The 17909-nt window shown below is 36.9% G+C and overlaps 1 protein-coding gene across 7 annotated transcripts in view; it reads right to left on the minus strand.

Moving 5' to 3' along the window:
• The window catches only part of RASAL2 (RAS protein activator like 2), a 387077-nt gene that overhangs the window by 193812 nt on the left and 175356 nt on the right, over positions 1-17909 (minus strand). For all 7 annotated transcript variants that reach the window (XM_029231144.1, XM_029231143.1, XM_029231145.1 and 4 more), the window contains exon 2: positions 3105-3232. In XM_029231144.1, coding sequence (XP_029086977.1) covers positions 3105-3232 — 128 coding nt within the window. The remainder of the gene's footprint in view (positions 1-3104; positions 3233-17909) is intronic.

Here is a 17909-nt window from a genome sequence, read left to right on the forward strand (position 1 = left end):
ACTTAGACTTTTGTCTTTTTAAAACTTGATTTTTCTTCACAATTCACATTATTGTATTTTATTGTTCATGATGAGGTAGGGAAAAACTTGGTCCTTTACCACGCATAGACTGAGAAGCACTAGTCCAGTAGAGTTGGAAAGCAACTGGACTAGGAAATGTTTTGTGATTGCCAAGCAGCATTAGAGGCTCACATGAGATTTGTAGCCATTAGTTTAAAGACTGTCAGCAGGGTGGAGTGATTTTCTCCAGACACATTATGCTGCACGGAAGCAGGGCAGGATAGATGAGGAGCAGGATTTAACTGACCTATCACACTGCCAAGCGAGTATGATGATGCAAAAAAGGGCAAGGAAATAGTATGCAAAGACGAAAATGACTGACCATGGAATTCAAGCTGGGAGAAGAGGGAAGAGAGGATATCAGAGGTATGAGGGGCAGAAAAGGTGACAAGATCAATGGCCCATAGGTCCCAAAGGATTGAAAAATTGTTGGAAAAAGGGATGAACTTGAAAGATATGAGGTCAGACAGTAAGATGCACACAATTGAGAATATTGAGAAATTGTAGCAATGAGGCAGGGTAGAGGAAAAGATTCTTGGAGGAGAGGAGTTCAAGGAACTTAGAGTCAGTGTGTTGAAAGAATCATCTCTGTAGATATTGGAATCCTCACAAGTTAAGGCTGGAGTAGTGCTGGAAATAATGATAATGAGCCAGAAGCTAAAATCAACAAGATGACGGGGGTCGGGGGTGGGGCTGGAAGATGACTACAACATGGGACTCAGAGTCTGGGCTTTATAGGGAAAATGGGGAGAAGAGACAGGAAGCAGCCATGAAAGGAGAAGGATGCCTACTACAGGCAGCATGGTATGAAGGCTGTGGGAAAAAAACAGCCATCACTTGACAGGAAAACTACAGGTTCTCACGAGACCAAGAAGTTAAGGAGCTGCTTCAGAAAAGGGGTGGAAGAAACAGCTGATTTGGTTGATGATGGACTGTGAGTTGCAGAGGGCAAAGGGTTTCAAAAGGTGGGAAAGGAGAAAAGAGGACATACAGAGCAATATGTAGACGAGAAAATGAGGGGTTCCCCAGATGTCTAGGGCTACTCTTGATGGCTGGCATAAAAAGCGATAAAGTACATAAGAAATTGTTTTAGAAATCATTCATCATGGACAGTTATTTTATGGGACTAAAGGGAGCCCAAGCCTGGATTACTCAATTGATCAGTAATATTTAATCCATGCTTTATATCTTGGTTCTAGATAAGGAATGCTCTTGACCTTATGCTATCTATCTTTAGGCTATTTAATTTCTCACATTACTAATTGAATAAAATGTAGGTAAGGGCAAAAAGATGGCAGATGATATGTTCATATCACTCCTTATTAACAGCTCTGATAAAAGACTGCTGACAGAGTCGATTGGTTTAAATGCACATGTTAAATTATCTGTCTATTCAAATTGGATAATTAGAAATATTCTACACTAATATTCACTCTACCAATTTTTATTATGTATCTACTTAATAGAAACAAAGCAACATGTACTATACTGTTCCAGAAAGGGCTCACCTTTATTGAATTATTTTAATAAAATTAAGTTTAATTATATTACAATACTGGAAAAGGGTCATGGGTAGGGAGATGGTAACAAAAGTAAGGGACATTTTTCAATGGTTGGAGAAAAAGAATAACCAAGTTCATAGAGGGCACATTAGTCAGGCCCTTGCAAGTAAGAATTGCCTATGAAAATAAAAGAAGAAACTGAAATTGCTTTATTGCTATGACCTTGCCTTTACGATGTTAAAGAATGGTAAGTAAGAGAAGAGATGCAAAAGAAAAGGGACGGAGGGGGAGGAGAGAGAGGAGAAAAGGGAGGTAGAGATCCACAGACTAGAATTAAGAAATGTGTTTTCTGCGCACTGCTTCCTCCGAACTTTTCCAGAGGGATGGCTTATGAAATTGATATTCTACCTACAGTTTTCTAGTTATTTATATATATTTTTGGCAATTAATCTTTCTCCTTCATCGAATGAGATCTCTTCTTCTCCCATTATCCCTCTTCTTGTCAAGATCATACTAATTTTTTTATGTTGTGGAGTAGGATGGTTTTTTTGGCCTTACCAAGCCAACTATCCAATACATCACCAATAAGCAAATGAATTATTTGGATGTGGAAGGATTTGTACACTGTAATAGTTTGAGGAGTAAAGTAATAATAGTATATGATAAGTTCAAGGGTTTTTTCACTTAGAGGGACAGAAAGTTTACCTAGAACTAGATGTCTGTACTAATTACATTCTGTCTGCCTCTCCAGATCTACTCTCTGCCCTTCTCTCCCTTGCTGTGCTTCAGGAAACAAATCTCTACAGAACACATCAAAAGCAATCTTTTCCTTTGGCTTCAAGTTAGGTTTGGCCAGTAGGTAACACTGGCAAGAAATCAGAAAGCAGGAAAGAGACCTGGTGTGTCTGTTCTCCCTTGCTTCCTCCCTGCTGGCCATTTTTATTTTGGTAGAGGCTGTGTTCTTTTGTGTATAGCCATAGCAACTGTTATGCAGTCCTTTCATGCAACTACAGTTCTCTGGGTTCCAGAAACATTGCTCCCTTCCCTTGCCCTGAAGGTCTAGGGTGACAACTGCTTTCTGCTGTTGCCAGTTCATGGGTACTTTATCCCCCTCTGATGGGTCCCCTATGCTGCCCATGACTCTGTATAGTCCCTTCATTAAACCTCTTTCAATTAATCTGCTGACTATGCTATTTGTTACTTGCGAGGAGCTAGACTGATATAATTTCCAATAGCCTCTCTGGACCACTTTCAGGGCCAGGTCTACACAATCCAACCCATTCTCATTCCAAATTACTCAACTCAATATCTCTTTCACTATTCCTTAGTGAAAATCCAGCCCTGTCTTGTTGATGTCACGCCTTTGCGGCAATAACGTATCATCATGATGACATCAGCAGTCCCTTAGACCCACTTAGAGTGTATCCTTCATAAAGTCTCCATTTTCATAAATGCAACTCATCAAGATGCAAATAAAAACTAGATTATTTCAGGAATTTGGTCAGAAAAGGGAAGTAGCTTTCCTCGTAATATCCACCTCACCTCCTTTTCCTTGTTGAGCAACACCAGCTGGCTGTCTGTGAGGATGCAGTACTTCCGCTCCCATGTTGTTGTGTCGGTGTAGGGTGACTGGCCACAAGACAGACGATGGGTAGGTGGCCCTTTCACATCTGTGTGACAAACACAAAAAACAAAAGTGACAAATCATTGCCATGTTTGGTAAACTTGTAGTTCAAATGTAAGATTCTTCAAAATCAAAGTAAGGAGGTCTAAACATAAATCTAAATGGTAAACTGAAAACTTAAATTCCTCTGAAGAAAATAAAAAGTTATATACAGAGGGAAAATTTTGCCCCATAGTCCGCAGAAAAGAGGGCTGAGACACTAGGAAGAATTGTTAGTACACACTTGACATAGTAATCACCACTGTGCATGCACTAAAATAATGGGAGGTCACTTCAGAGCAAAACTAGTATCATTCAAAAGAAAGAGGTGGGCGTGACTCAGAGACAAGAACAAAAGATACAGTCTTTAGGAAGAAGATGATATTGCATGTACACTCAAGAGTGCTGCTGATCCAGTACTGAAGGAGTGAGTTATTGGCAGCCTATGTCTTCAAAATAACTTTATTTCTAGTCAGTTGTAAGATTTAGAAATGGTTAAACTACAGCATCATATTACCACTAGAGGCCAGTAAGATCTTAAAAACATAGAAGGCAATTTCCTCAAGGAAAGATCTAAACATATTACCATCATGTCTCTTAAAGGTGGAGGCACACAATATCAAAGTTAAATGTTTCAGCTCTTCTAAACGTCTCATTTACTGTTACTTTAGTTTTTTTTCTTTTATTAAGGTATAATTGATGTGTAACATTATACTAGTTTCAAGTGTACAATGTAATGATTCAATATTTGTATACACTGCAAAATAATGACCCCAATAAATCTAATTACCATCTGTCACCATAAAAAGTTACAAAAAAATTTTTTTTTCTTCTGATGAGAACTTTCTAAGACTTATTCTCTTGGTAACTTTCAAATATACACTACAATATTATAATCACCATGCTACAGTTGACATCCCCATGACTTGTAAGTGGAAATTTGTACCTCTTAAAACCTTTCACCCCCTCACCCACCACCCCTTCCTCTTGGAAATCACCATTCTGTTCTCTGAATCTCTGAGTTTTGTTTTGTTTGTTTGTTTTGGTTTTTAGATTCCACATATAAGTGAGGTCATACAGTATTAGTTTTCCTCTGTCTGACTTATTTCATTTAGCATAATACCCTCAAGGTCCATCCATGTTGTCGTAAATGACAAGATTTCATTTCTTTCAATGGCTGAGTAGTATTCTGTTTATCCACCAATGGACACTTAGGTTGTTTCCATATCTTGGCTACTGTATGTATCTTTTCCAATTAGTGTTTTCATGTTCTTTGGATAAACACCCAGAAATGAAATTGTTGGATTGAACAGTAGTTCCATTTTAATTTTTTGAGGAACCTCTATACTGTTTTCCATAGTGGCTGCACCAATTTACATTCCCACCAACAGTGCACAAGGCTCCCCTTTTCTCTACATCCTTGCCAACACTTGCTATTTCTTGTCTTTTTGATAACAGCCATTCTATCAGGTGTGAGTGATATCTCATTGTGGTTTTGATTTGCATTTCCCTGATGATTAGGGAAGTTCAACACCTTATTATATACTTGTTGTCCATCTATATGTTTTCTTTGGAAAAATGTCTATTCAGATCCTCTGCCCATTTTTTAATCAGACTGTTTTGGGTGTTTGTTTGTTTTGCTGAGTTGTATGAGTTCTTCATATATCTTGGATATTAACTCCTTATCAGATATATGATTTGCAAATATTTTCTCCAGTTCAGAAGGCTGCCATTTCATCTTGTTGATGGTCTCCTTTGCTGTACAGAAGCTTTTTAGTTTGATATAGTCCTACTTGTTTATTTTTGCTTTTTTTACCTTTGCTTTAGGGGTCAGATCCAAAAAAGTCACTTAAAAACTCTTTAATATGATCTGTTTGTTCATTTGGCCTGTTGAAAAACTTGGAACATATTTTAACCATAAGTACACATTAGATCCATTGAGTAAGGCTTTTATGACAGTTCAGTATATATTAAAAGTTCTTTAGCCATGAAGGACTAATTCCTCTCAGGAATATACTGCAGGAAACAGTAAAATACATTATTTATTACTATTAATTATTACACTAGAGGAGCACCTCAAACTGAAGAAATTAGAAAACAAACACCCATGAGTGCAGGAGAGTTGTAAATAATAAATAAGCACATTTTACCTATTAGGTAAGAATCTTCATTACTATTACTTTCTAGTAATAGTCTTTTTATCACAGGATGATAGGTATTCCTGGTATTGACTGACTTCAAGGAAATTCAAATGATTTCCTAGATGTTTTTATGCTATAATTATTCAAATATGCGTACCTACAGCTGGAGATCTGTAGAAAGTAAAGAAGTTAGTACTTAGGGCATTAGGTATATGTCTCTTTTCTTGCATCCCCTTATGTGCCCAAGATTATCTTCAGTGCTCCTTCTGGCTTAACTTCTTTGCTCTCTAAAAGTCTATCTAAACTTGTTGCTCTGCACGCTTGGGGAACTTATCAACTACCCTCCAAAATAACTCAAAATTCTAGAACTAATAACATTACCAGGGCTTGGCTTGACATGTTACTAATTCTTAGAAGTTCACTGTTTTTCCTTTTTCCCCTTGTTTTTCCACTTCTATCTCCTCTGAACCTCGCACAACCAGTACATGCTGCATCGATAGCTTCTCCACTGTACGCCAACTCTCTCATCACGCGGGCCTCTCACTGTTGCGGTCTCTCCCATTGCGGAGCACAGGCTCCAGACGCACAGGCTCAGCGGCCATGGCTCACGGGCCTAGCCGCTCCGCGGCATGTGGGATCTTTCCAGACCAGGTCACGAACCCGTGTCCCCTGCATCGGCAGGCGGACTCCCAACCACTGTGCCACCAGGGAAGCCCCCTTAACTCTTTTATTTCAAGCATTTAAATTAATTTAAAGTTTTCTTTATTCGTCAAATTTTCCTAAAATTATCACAAAAAGCTTTAAAGGAACTGACTCAATCATTTTTGACACAGATAAAAGATTCTTGCCTGAACTTAAAAGCCATGTCAAAGCTGATTTTCTTCACATGATTTGGATAAACAAATGGGTTAGATTTTTACCACAGTGTAGGCCTATTTTTAGAGTCAAATACCAAGCCCACTTCAACAGAGAGGGATGCACCTACTTTATGTAGAAATGTGGTGGTTTTGTGGCCTAGACAAGTTTTCATTCAAATGACTAACCTTCTTATGTAAGTTGGCCGTGGGTGACCTAAACTGCCCCCTGCAATTTAATCTGAATAGTAATCTTATGATCCACACTGAGCAAGAAGACATTGACAGACTCTGTCCATAAAATTAGAATATAGGAAACTGTATTACAGCAGGAAACCCAGTTTTCCTGACAAAATATAAATCTGCATCAGCACTGAATTTAAGAAAACCTAAATTATCTTCCCTGTGTCATCCTGAGTTAATTCTCTTACAGTCTCCCTTAATGCTCTCCCCTTCTCCAACTGCAACTTTGTTCCTAGTTTCTTCATGGTATTGTGAAACAAGACAATGTCTCATAAAGCATATTGGGGACCCCAAATTACTCCTCTCCAAGGCTAAAGGTAGAATGAAATAGGGAGCAATACTTCTATATTTTACATTTTTCTGTCAGTCTAAATTATGAGGTTGATTAGGCACATTATAAATTTTATAGTTTCATATTTTTTTCTACTCTCTATTATCCATATTTTGATCATTTTATAAGAGTGCATAAAAGGAAGAAAACAAGGAAGAAGTTAGAATAAGTAGGATTTTTTGGTTCTTTTTAGCATTTCTGGATTAAGGTTTGAAGGGCACTTTAACAATTTAAATAATTTTTTAAACCTATAAATTTAATTTATTCATTCTATCTTGTCCTCATTTCCATGGCTAAATGAAGGTTTAATAGTACACTTGTAAAGCCTGTTTACTGAGACTATATTAAGAGGACAAACTCAGATTATTGCCGTATTTCACTTTACCAATTCTACCAGTCCTCCCCTCCCTCCCTCCTTTCCTCCCTCCCACCCTCTTTCTCTCCTGCTCTGGTGACACACCTCTAATTTCTGACTTGCAATTACATTTAGTATCTAAAATTCACTACAGAATATGATAACTACCTTAGAATTACAAATAAGAATCTTAATAGCAAAACTGGAAAAAAATTTTACATTTGCGCTGTCCCATTCCTATAAGGATACTAAGGATATTGGATGCTGGCCTTATTACAAAAATTGAATAATTTTAGAAACATTAAAAAGAATCAGCAGTTACTCAATGAATCCCATTGGAGAGTGCTTCTTTGAGACTGGATATTACCATGTAGACTAGTAATTATCAAAATTTTTTGATCTCAAGATCCCTTTAGACTTTTAAAATTGAGATTTTGTTTCTCTTTGTTTTCAAAGAGATTTTGTTTATGTGGGTTATATTTATCAATATTTACCATATTGGAAATTAAAACTGAGAAATTTTTAAAATATTTACTCATTTAACAACAATAACAAACCTACTGCATGTTAACATAAATAACACATTTTTTGATGAAATGCAACTATTTTCCAAACAAAACAATTAGTGAGAGGAGTGACACTGAAGTTTTGCAAATCTCTTTAAAATCTGGCTGAATAGAAGACAGCTGGGTTCTTGTATGTTTCAACTTTTAATCTCTTGCTTTATGTTGTTTTGGTTGAAGTATAAGTAGAAAATCTAGACTCACACAGATATATAGTTGGAAAAGGGAAGAGTATTTTTTTTTTTAATTTATTTAGTTTCGGCTGTGTTGGGTCTTTGTTTCTGTGCATGGGCTTTCTCTAGTTGCGGTGAGCAGGGGCCACTCTTCATCACGGTACGCGGGCCTCTCACTGTCACAGCCTCTCTTGTTGTGGAGTACAAGCTCCAGACGTGCAGGCTCAGTAGTTGTGGCTCACGGGCCTAGTTGCTCTGCGGCATGTGGGATCTTCCCAAACCAGGGCTCGAACCCGTGTCCCCTGCATTGGCAGGCAGATTCTCAACCACTGCGCCACCAGGGAAGCCCAGGAAAGAGTATTTTAATAGCATTTTCAGGTAACTGTGGCTCACCTTTTCTAAAACTATAACAAAAACTGGCAAGCAGTTGCTCCTTAAAAGTAAGTAAATTGTGGAATTTGACACCACTTCAATAAACTTTTCATACTCTGTTAAGTTAAAAATCATTGGTCTACCTTGCCCTTTGAATGGATCTTTTTACCCATATGCATGACTTTGGGGCACTCTGCATTGATCATTTAGGAAAAAACGGTTCACTTAGTTTTGCAGATCTTCCAAACATTGACACTTTTCATTACATAATATCAAAAAATCACACTCATTAATCTTCAGAAAGTCTTGGTCATCAGAAAAGTCTATAAGTACTGGGAAGCTGTCAAGCTCCATGTGGCAGATTCAAGTTTTCCAAAATACTGATCTTTGTTTTGGATCTTAAATTTTATCATCGTCAATAAATACTGTTGTTTTTTTCCCCTTAAGAGACAGGTTTGTGTCTTTTTTTTCCAGAAAATGGATCACTTGTGGCTAGTCAGGAAATTCCCTATGCTCACCATCACCCTTTTTAAGAGAATAGAAGACAAGCAGGAGATAACATATGACTCTTCTTTCTGGTGAATTATTTCCTTTAGCCTAAGGTTTGCAAACAGCTCTTCTGCTGCCTCACTCTCAGTCTCAGCAGCACCAGGGGCTAAGCACAGGGGTTATTCTAACTCTGCTCCATCACACTTAACTGAAAACAACGTAATAGTTCCTTAAAGGCATGACTGACTTAACATTCTTTATCAACTATTCCTTGATAAAGGTAACACTTTTCTTTGCAGAAGAACTAATTTTAGTTTGGGAAGCCATTCCTATGATGGTTCCACCTTACTTCTCCCTTCCACATCACTAGTACACAGTTTGCATTGCACCTTATCTCTTGTGCCATGCAACAGCAGGCAGAGCAGATCATTTTGTTTTCCTTCACTTTTTAGATACGCATTAGAAGAAATAAGTCCCATAATTGCCACATTGGGCCAAGCACAGCTAAAGCAACTATATGGCTTGGGTAACTGAATGGAATGTTATGAATGATGCCATGTTAAGATGACAAATGGCAGTCAATCACAGCTTGCTCTTCAATCCTAATAGACAACTCACATCTACAGTTCATACTCTTATCTAAACAGAAAATACTCAAAATAAAATAATTCATTTATATACTCATCCTTAGAAGGAAAAAAAGGGGGTCTATTGCAAGTTTTCTTAAACAGTCAAGCACTGTGCAAATATAAGAAAAGTGTAAGAAAATATAAGTCTGCCACTTAAAACATAACCATGGTGTTGTATAAATGATCAAAACTCAAGATCCTTTTAGTATCTCATGTTCCTGTTACTGGTAGAAAAACACTATACTAAGAATTAATCTCAAACACTATGTAATACTCAATCTTCTTGTTATATTTAGTACCTCTTCCTATATTAATATACCCCCCATGCCTGCCTCTTTTTGAATTGAATCTCATCGCTTTCCTTTAGGGGCAGCTGCTGTGGGGAAAGAAGTAGAGCTTTTAAAAGAATGTGATTCTTAGAGGAGAAAGGAAAAAAAAGTAAATAGCTTACCACTATTGAGAGATCAGTTTCTGGGGTTTTCACAATTGGTTATACTGCCAATACTGTGTCATTATCTCACTATAGCGGAGTAGAAGAAAGCAGACTGCATTAAAAAATAAAACTTATCAAGAGTTTGGCAGCATTAAAAATTTTTTTAATAGCTCTACCTCTCTCCACAGTATCAAATGGAATAGAAAACAGACCTAAATTTGCATCTTTTCTGAATTGTGACCTGTTTGAACCACAAATCACTGAGCTTACAGTGAAAATTATCAAGGAGATAATATGTGCAGGCTTCTCTAAAGAATCCTATCAGTCACTCACTGCTAAGTCACCAAGCCAATTCAGTCAGCTAGGTCCTGACACAACTCAGCTGACTTACATGAGAGGTGAAAAACCTTTCCTGTTATCAAAAAACCAATGACCTCAAATGAGTAAGGGGAAACAAACAACTAAAATATGAGACTATAAAGCAGTAAAAGGAAGCATTTCGCATTTTCTCTTCAATACAATCAACACAAATAGAACGTACATCCCTCCTATCTAAATCTAGTCCATTTCTGAAAATGTGTTGGATGGCAAATTTTCACATAACGGAGACTATATTCTTATTTTAAGTGGAAAAAGAATAATTCAGTTCAAGCCCATCTAAAACTCCCAATTAATTTCCCCCAATATTAAGTATTCTTAAGCCCCCCATACAATCCACCAAAAATTTCTAAATTAAAACTAAACTTATAAAATCATTTAATATTTAATAAACTTGTTAGTGAATACATTTGCACATATATACGGTATTGGATACAAGTTACATTTTCCTTTTTTACTGCAAACGTGTTCTATAATGTAAAGAAACAATTATCTGTTAAAGATGCATAATGAATGCAAATAGCACAACAAAATAAAATTAACTATGAGTTTTCAAAAACTAACATCACTTTCATAATTTTATTTTTTCTCACAAATAGGTAAAAATCATATGTATAGTACATCGGAACATGTGCACAGCCAAGTTTATATCTTTTAACTTTTTGTCTTTTGTCTCTCAGCCTTTATCATTTCCTAACATAAGAGCTTTTCTAATCCTCCTAGGCTCACCTACTTTTCACAGGCTTTTCCATTATCTTAAAAGATAATTGGAGCTTCCCTGGTGGCACAGTGGTTAAGAATCCGCCTGACAATACAGGGGACACGGGTTCGAGCCCTGGTCCAGGAAGATCCCACATGCCACAGAGCAACTAAACCCATGCGCCACAACTACTGAGCCTGCGCTCTAGAGCCTGCGAGCCACAACTACTGAAGACCGTATGCCACAACTACTGAAGCCTGCATACCTAGAGCCCATGCTCCGCAATAAGAGAAGCCACCACAATGAGAAGCATGCACTTCGCAACGAAGAGTAGCCCCCGCTCACCGCACCTAGAGAAAGCCTGTGCGCAGCAACAAAGACCCAACGCAGCCAAAAATAAATAAATTTATTTTAAAAAAAAGATATTTTTTAAAAAAGATAATTTAGATTGCATGAAGCCTTTAAACAACATTATCACGAAACACAATCCTGTTGTGAAAACAACGGATTCACGGACAATAGTCTACTCCATATTCTCTCACTCAGATTAACGTGCAACTTAATGTTTTTGGCCGGAACATACATGCAAGTTTCTTTCAATGATATTTCAATGTGAATAGTCCATTTTAAGTTAAAAATTTCCAAGAGATCGTAGCAAATATTTAAATGGTGAGAGTTCAGATATCGAGGGATACATTTCACATTATAGACAGTAAAGAGAAAAAAAAGAATATAGGGAAGCAAATAATGATGAGAATCAAGTGGGAGAAGAAATTTAAAAAATAAAGGTCAACAGGATAAGAAATGCATAGAAGAGGAAGAAGGAGACCCTTTGGGAAACAAATCAGAGTTGAAAGATCTTGAAGGTCAGTAAATCACACTTCCTCAATTCATAGATTAATAAAATGAGGCTCAGAGATATAAAATTACTTGTTCAAAGTGACACATCTAGCACAGTTATCTTAGAATTTAGTCTGACATATAAACTAGGATTTTTTCTAGCATATCATAAAGCTTCTCCTTGTTTTTTTGTTTCATTTGGTTTCGGTTGTAATTCAGTAAGTATTTACGCACTGTGTGTAAAGCACTGTACTCAATGCTGGGGATCTACCAGTGAACAAGACAGACCAAGCCACTGAACTCATGGAATTTAAATTTAGTTGAGGGGTCAAATACTGTACAATTAGCATACGATTAAACAATTATGATACACACTATAAAGAAGCAGTATAGGGTGCTGTGGGAGCACAGAATGAGAGCTATGGAATTAGTCTGGGGCATTATTGCAGCTGGGAGCATGGTTACTGGTGTGTCAGTATGGAAAGGACTATAAGTATTAGCATTTCAGACAAATGAAATCACAGGCCCAAAAGCCCTTGAGGAATAAAGTGGTTCTGCTCCTCTAACAATCTGAAAAGGAGGCCCCTATGACTGATGCAGGGGGAGCAAGAAGGTAAGCACAGAGTTAGGGGGCTGGTGAAATAGTCCAGGCCAAGAACACCCAGAGACCTATAAACCAAGTTAACGATGTTGATCTTGATCCTAGGAAGGAAAGGAAGCCCCCAAAATGTTTTAACAGGAGAGTGACTGCTGATTTGCATTTGTGTGAAGAGGTGAATGGGGGTTTCATTTACTGAGACTTGAGGATATGGGGAGGGGGAAGGGTAAGCTGTGACAAAGTGAGAGAGTGGCATGGACATATATACACTACCAAACGTAAGGTAGATAGCTAGTGGGAAGCAGCCGCATAGCACAGGGAGATCAGCTCGGTGCTTTGTAACTGCCTGGAGGGGTGGGATAGGGAGGGTGTGAGGGAGGGAGACGCAAGACAGAAGAGATATGGGAACATATGTATATGTATAACTGACTCACTTTGTTATAAAGCAGAAACTAACACACAATTGTAAAGCAATTATACTCCAATAAAGATGTTAAAAAAAAAAAAAGAATTCTGGAAGAAGATTAGGTTTGAGGGAGCAGCTGATGAATTTAGTTTGGGTCACATCAGGAAAAAAAAAAAAAATCAGTCAAAAGCTAGGATCTGTCTATCTAGGTCTAAGACTTCTAACCTTGGCCTACAAAAGAACCTGGAATTACTTCAAGAGGTCCACAAATGCCTTATTCAAATTTCATTTCAAGAAATACATGGCAGCTACTAGGATAAAATGGCAGACTGAACATATAATTTCAGTCTTTCTCAAAACCCCACTGAAACTACAGTAAAGATAAATTTATATTTATATGTAGAGACAGTGACGATAACCCACAACGACAGAGAAAACAGAGAGAGGAAATAAGTAAAATTTTAGAAGCTATAAAGAATACATTCAAGTGTTAACTGACTTAACCAGACCTGAGAAAATTGAATCCTGAGATAAGAGTGAGAAAATGTTAAGGACCAACCCAATTTATACTAGGAATCCTCAAAAAGTTCAGGGATAGGCCAGCACTAGGTACCTCTCAATGGGGAGAAGGGGTGGTCTAAAACAAGAACTGGGTAAAACTGATTTAAGAATGAGAGTCCCCACAAACATAGAAAATAAACTTATGGTTACCAAAGGGGAAAGGAGGGGGGCGGTGAGCAGGGGTAGAAATTAGGAATTTGGGAGTAACATATACACATGACTGTATATAAAACAGATAAACAACAAGGACCTACTGTTTAGCACAGGGAACTATATCAGTATTTTGTAATAACCTATATGGGAAAAGAATCTGAAAAAGAATATATATATAATATGTAAATATATGTATAATCACTTTGCTGTATACCTGAAACTAACACATTATAAATCAACTATACTTCAATTAAAAAAAAAGATGAATCAGAGTCCCAAGATTCTCTCTCTATTTAATGGGTAACTATCTCCCCAACCCAGGTAAAAGAACAGAGGTTTGCTTGCTTGGAAGGGTAAAATAAGGGGTGGACTAAAGGATGACTGTCACAGTTGAGAAGAGCATCCTGGAAACGTTCAAGGAATGCTTAGAAGTGCTTCCTCCAAAGTTCTCTTCACCCCCCATTTGACTCTCATAACAGGCAGAGAGACTTGTACTCACCAGGCAGGCAATTAGAAGAGCACTCTTCGGGAATCAGATCAGCTCAAGAGGAAAGAACCAAAGATACTAACCAAAGGGGCTCTCCCAACAAACAGCCCACCCAGATCACCTTACGATAAAGCCCTCAGTGGACAAGGCCCAACCTCATACTCAGATCTTCCAGGCAATTTTCTTATAATCCATTCTTAATCTGAATCAGACAAACAAGGGTTACCAGAGATGAGAAGAAAGCCTCTAGCATGAAAAGACAGAGATCAAAACAAACAGAAAAAGGCAACTTGAAGGAGATACAAGTGATATAGGAGGAAAAAACCAAACAGCCACCATTATCCTCAAAGAGACATGAGAAGTAATGGCATCCATGAAACAAAAACAGGATACTTTTCATAAAAAACAACATTCATAGAACTAAAAAGAGCTCCTGACATTAAAAACATGATAGAAAAAAATATAAAACAAAATTCAACAGTACAAGTGGAAGATAAGGTTCAGAAAATAATCCCAGAAAGCAGAACAAAAAGACAAAGAGATGGAAAAGAAAAAAGGAATATTGAATAATGATTTTAAAATAGATAGATAGATAGATAGATAACTATGATAAGGAAGTTGGGATGACTGTATATGACAGCTTAATCCTCACCTATCATAATAGAAAATCAACAAAAAGCTCTAAAATTGATGAATAAAAATGCAGTAGTATATGCATATTGTTTAGAATAAAGAGATGTATAAATGCCAGAATAAAAACTAGAAGAGTCAGAAGTTCATGACTCAGAAAAAGGGGACAGAGGTAAGGAAAACCAATATATTCTGTTAAGAAAGGGGCAGACACCCAAATGAAAAATGGGCAAAAGACATGACTACCACTTCATAAAAAAGAGTATCAAAATGTCCACTTAATATGTAAAAAGTTGCCCAACTTTATTAATCATCAGGGAAATGCAAATTAAAACCACAGTGAGATATTACTACACACCCACCAGAATAGCTATAATTAAAAAGATACAATGTTGGTGAGGATGTAAAGTAACTGCAGGTGTGAGTGTGAATTGGTAAAATCACTCTGGAAAACTGACAATATTTACTAAAACAGAACATATACATATCTAGCAATTCTACTCCTAGATATATACCCAAGAGAAATGTGGACACTTATTCAGCAAAAGACATGTGTCAGAATGCACACGGCAGCACTATTCTTAATAGTAAAAACTAGAAACAATCCAAAATGACCACAAACAGAATGGTTAAATTGTGAAAATTTAGAAAATGGAATATTATATACCAATGAGAGTGAAAGAACAACTACATGTAACACTATATATAAAGCTCACAAATATTGAGCAAGAGAATTCAGACATAAAAGCTGTATAATGGCTTATGGAAAGTTCAAAAATGTAAAATTCACCTACAATATTAAACTCAGCATCATAGTTAGTCTTTGGACGTACAGTGACTGAGAAAGGACATAAGTGAGTTCCTGGGACGCTAGTAATGTTCTGTTTCTTCAGCAGGGTCCAAGTTACTCAGGTATGTTGTCTTTATGCAAATTCATCAAGCTATACACCAAGCTATAGGATTTGTGCACTTTTCTCTGTGTACATTATATTTCAATAAAAATTATCTTTAAAAAGATTCTAGATCTTCTGTTTATAAGTTGTGTGACTGGTCAAATTACTCAACCTAAGTAAACCTCAATTTCTTCATTTTTAAAATAAGGATGACAAAACAACTATTCTCTTAGGGATTTCTGTGAGGTTCAAATGAGATAATACATACCAAGTGCTTCATAAATGCCTCACACATACTAAGCACAGAATAAAAGTTTATTTGTTAGTATTATTATTAACCACTTGGGCATTAAAAAGGTAGGGGAAATCACTATATGGTCCCATTTTGAACAAATCTAACTCATATGAAACATGAATTTAGCTGTGTAGTCAGATGATTATATTCAAATCTGCTATTTACTACTTCTATGATTTGGGGCAAATGATTTAACCTCTCTGATACTCCTTTCTCAATTATAAAAGAGAATAAGATCATGGTATTGTGTGTGTGTCGTGTGTGTGTGTGTGTGTGTGTGTGTGTGTGTTTAGAGATAATTTTTAAAATAGATTAAAAGTGGAAGATAGTTCCAAACAAAGAGTGTTTGAAACTATGTAAGTCTATCTATATTTTCATATGAGTATGTGTGAATCATGAATTATTTTAAAATATGAAGGTAAGTAGTAGAAAAAGCCTCTAAAGGAGTTGAAAGTGGATGCCTGCATGGAACAGAAACTAGCTGCAGCAATGGGTAAGGAAGCTAGCCACTTTTTTGCATTTCAGTCCTTGTAGTACCCACTTGTAACTATATACATCTACTACTTTAAGATTAAATTTTAACTCCAATAAAAATTAATTTTAAAAAGATTAAATTTTAAAATAACTTTATTCAATAAAAAATATATAGTTAGATACTACCAAATTAGAAAATGATTAAAGGCAAGCTCCAAACTTAAGTTGATCAATTATCAAGCTGATGGACAAGAAACAAGACAAAGTTTAAAGCACTTCAATACACCCATAATTCAACTTCTCTATCGTGGTACAGAGTGTGGGTGGCAGAGAAATGCTAACTTTGAGTCCACAGATTCTTAACTTCCTCTATTAATAGTCAGAGAACCAAAAAAAAAACCATTAGAGAACCACCTGTTACGAGGGAACCGCCTATTTTTAACTAGTTCAAGTCTACTTAAAGAACCTAGGAATCAAAAAGGAAATGCCGGCTATAAGGCTTTAATATATATATAGCATTTGGAACATGGAGTTGAAACTTATACTCTTCATATGACTCTCTAAGGTTTTAATTTTCCTTGGAAGATAAGTAATAAAGTACTTCAATATACAGGAAGGTGATACTAACTCATAGTGCCCTGGCACATACTGACCTCGGCTAGGATTCTTATATAGAGCTGCTTAGCATAACTCAACCCTGATTTTCAGCAGATTTGAATTGTTTACAAAGATCTTTGAGAAGAGACTGCTAAAGCCAGAAATTTGGCAGTGAGGCTCAGAGTCATGGCAGGGCCCATGTCCCCAGCGTAGGTTATTTGATTAAGTTAACACACTAGAAAAAGCTGAGAACAATTTCTCAATTTCTGGCACAGGGAAGAAATTCTGGCTCAATAAATATTAGTTCTCATTATTGTCACTGTTATTGAGAGACATATTGTTCGAGCGGTTAAGAGCACAGACTCTAAGACTGCTTGATAAGGAATCCCATGGTTTACCAGCTGTGAGACTCTAGTCAAGATACTTAACCTCTCAGGCCCTCAGTTTTCTTACTTTTAAAATGGGAACAATATGGTTTCTGCTTCACAGGGAAGTGGTGAGGATTAAATAAGAAATGTCAAGCATTTAGACAGTGTCTGGCATATTGTAAGACGTCAGTAAATGTAAGCTCTTATTATTCTTTTTACATCATGTATCTGAAATAATGGAGTCGTTTCTTAATCCAATTCAAAACTACTGATGCTAAAAATATTGGGAAAAAATGAGGGGAAAAAACAATTTAAACTATGAATGATCTTCAGGATTATATGATATATATAAATAAATTTTTCCATGGAAATATTCTGGGGAAACAAACAAACTACACAGGTTTGCATCTGTTATCATTGGACAGGTTCTGGTAGATCACTGTACCATGAATATACACAACATTCCTGATGCAAAGTTTACAAAGGAAGAGCCAATAAACCTATAGCCACTTGGACATAGAAACAATTATAAGCAGAAGTGAATGTAAGAGAAGAAACACATTCTTGTTTTTGGACTGGTTTGGTCAAATTAATGTACATCATTTAAGTCAGCCTACCAATTACGTCGGGGGTGGGGGGAGTGGGGGGAGGGGAGGGAAGGGAAGGGAGGAGGGGAGGGGAAGGGGGAGGAGAGGGGAAGGGGGAGGAGAGGGGAAGGGGG

Source organism: Monodon monoceros, unplaced genomic scaffold (genome assembly GCF_005190385.1).
Source record: "Monodon monoceros isolate NGI ecotype Baffin Bay Population unplaced genomic scaffold, NGI_Narwhal_1 Super_Scaffold_18, whole genome shotgun sequence".
NCBI lineage: Eukaryota > Metazoa > Chordata > Mammalia > Artiodactyla > Monodontidae > Monodon > Monodon monoceros.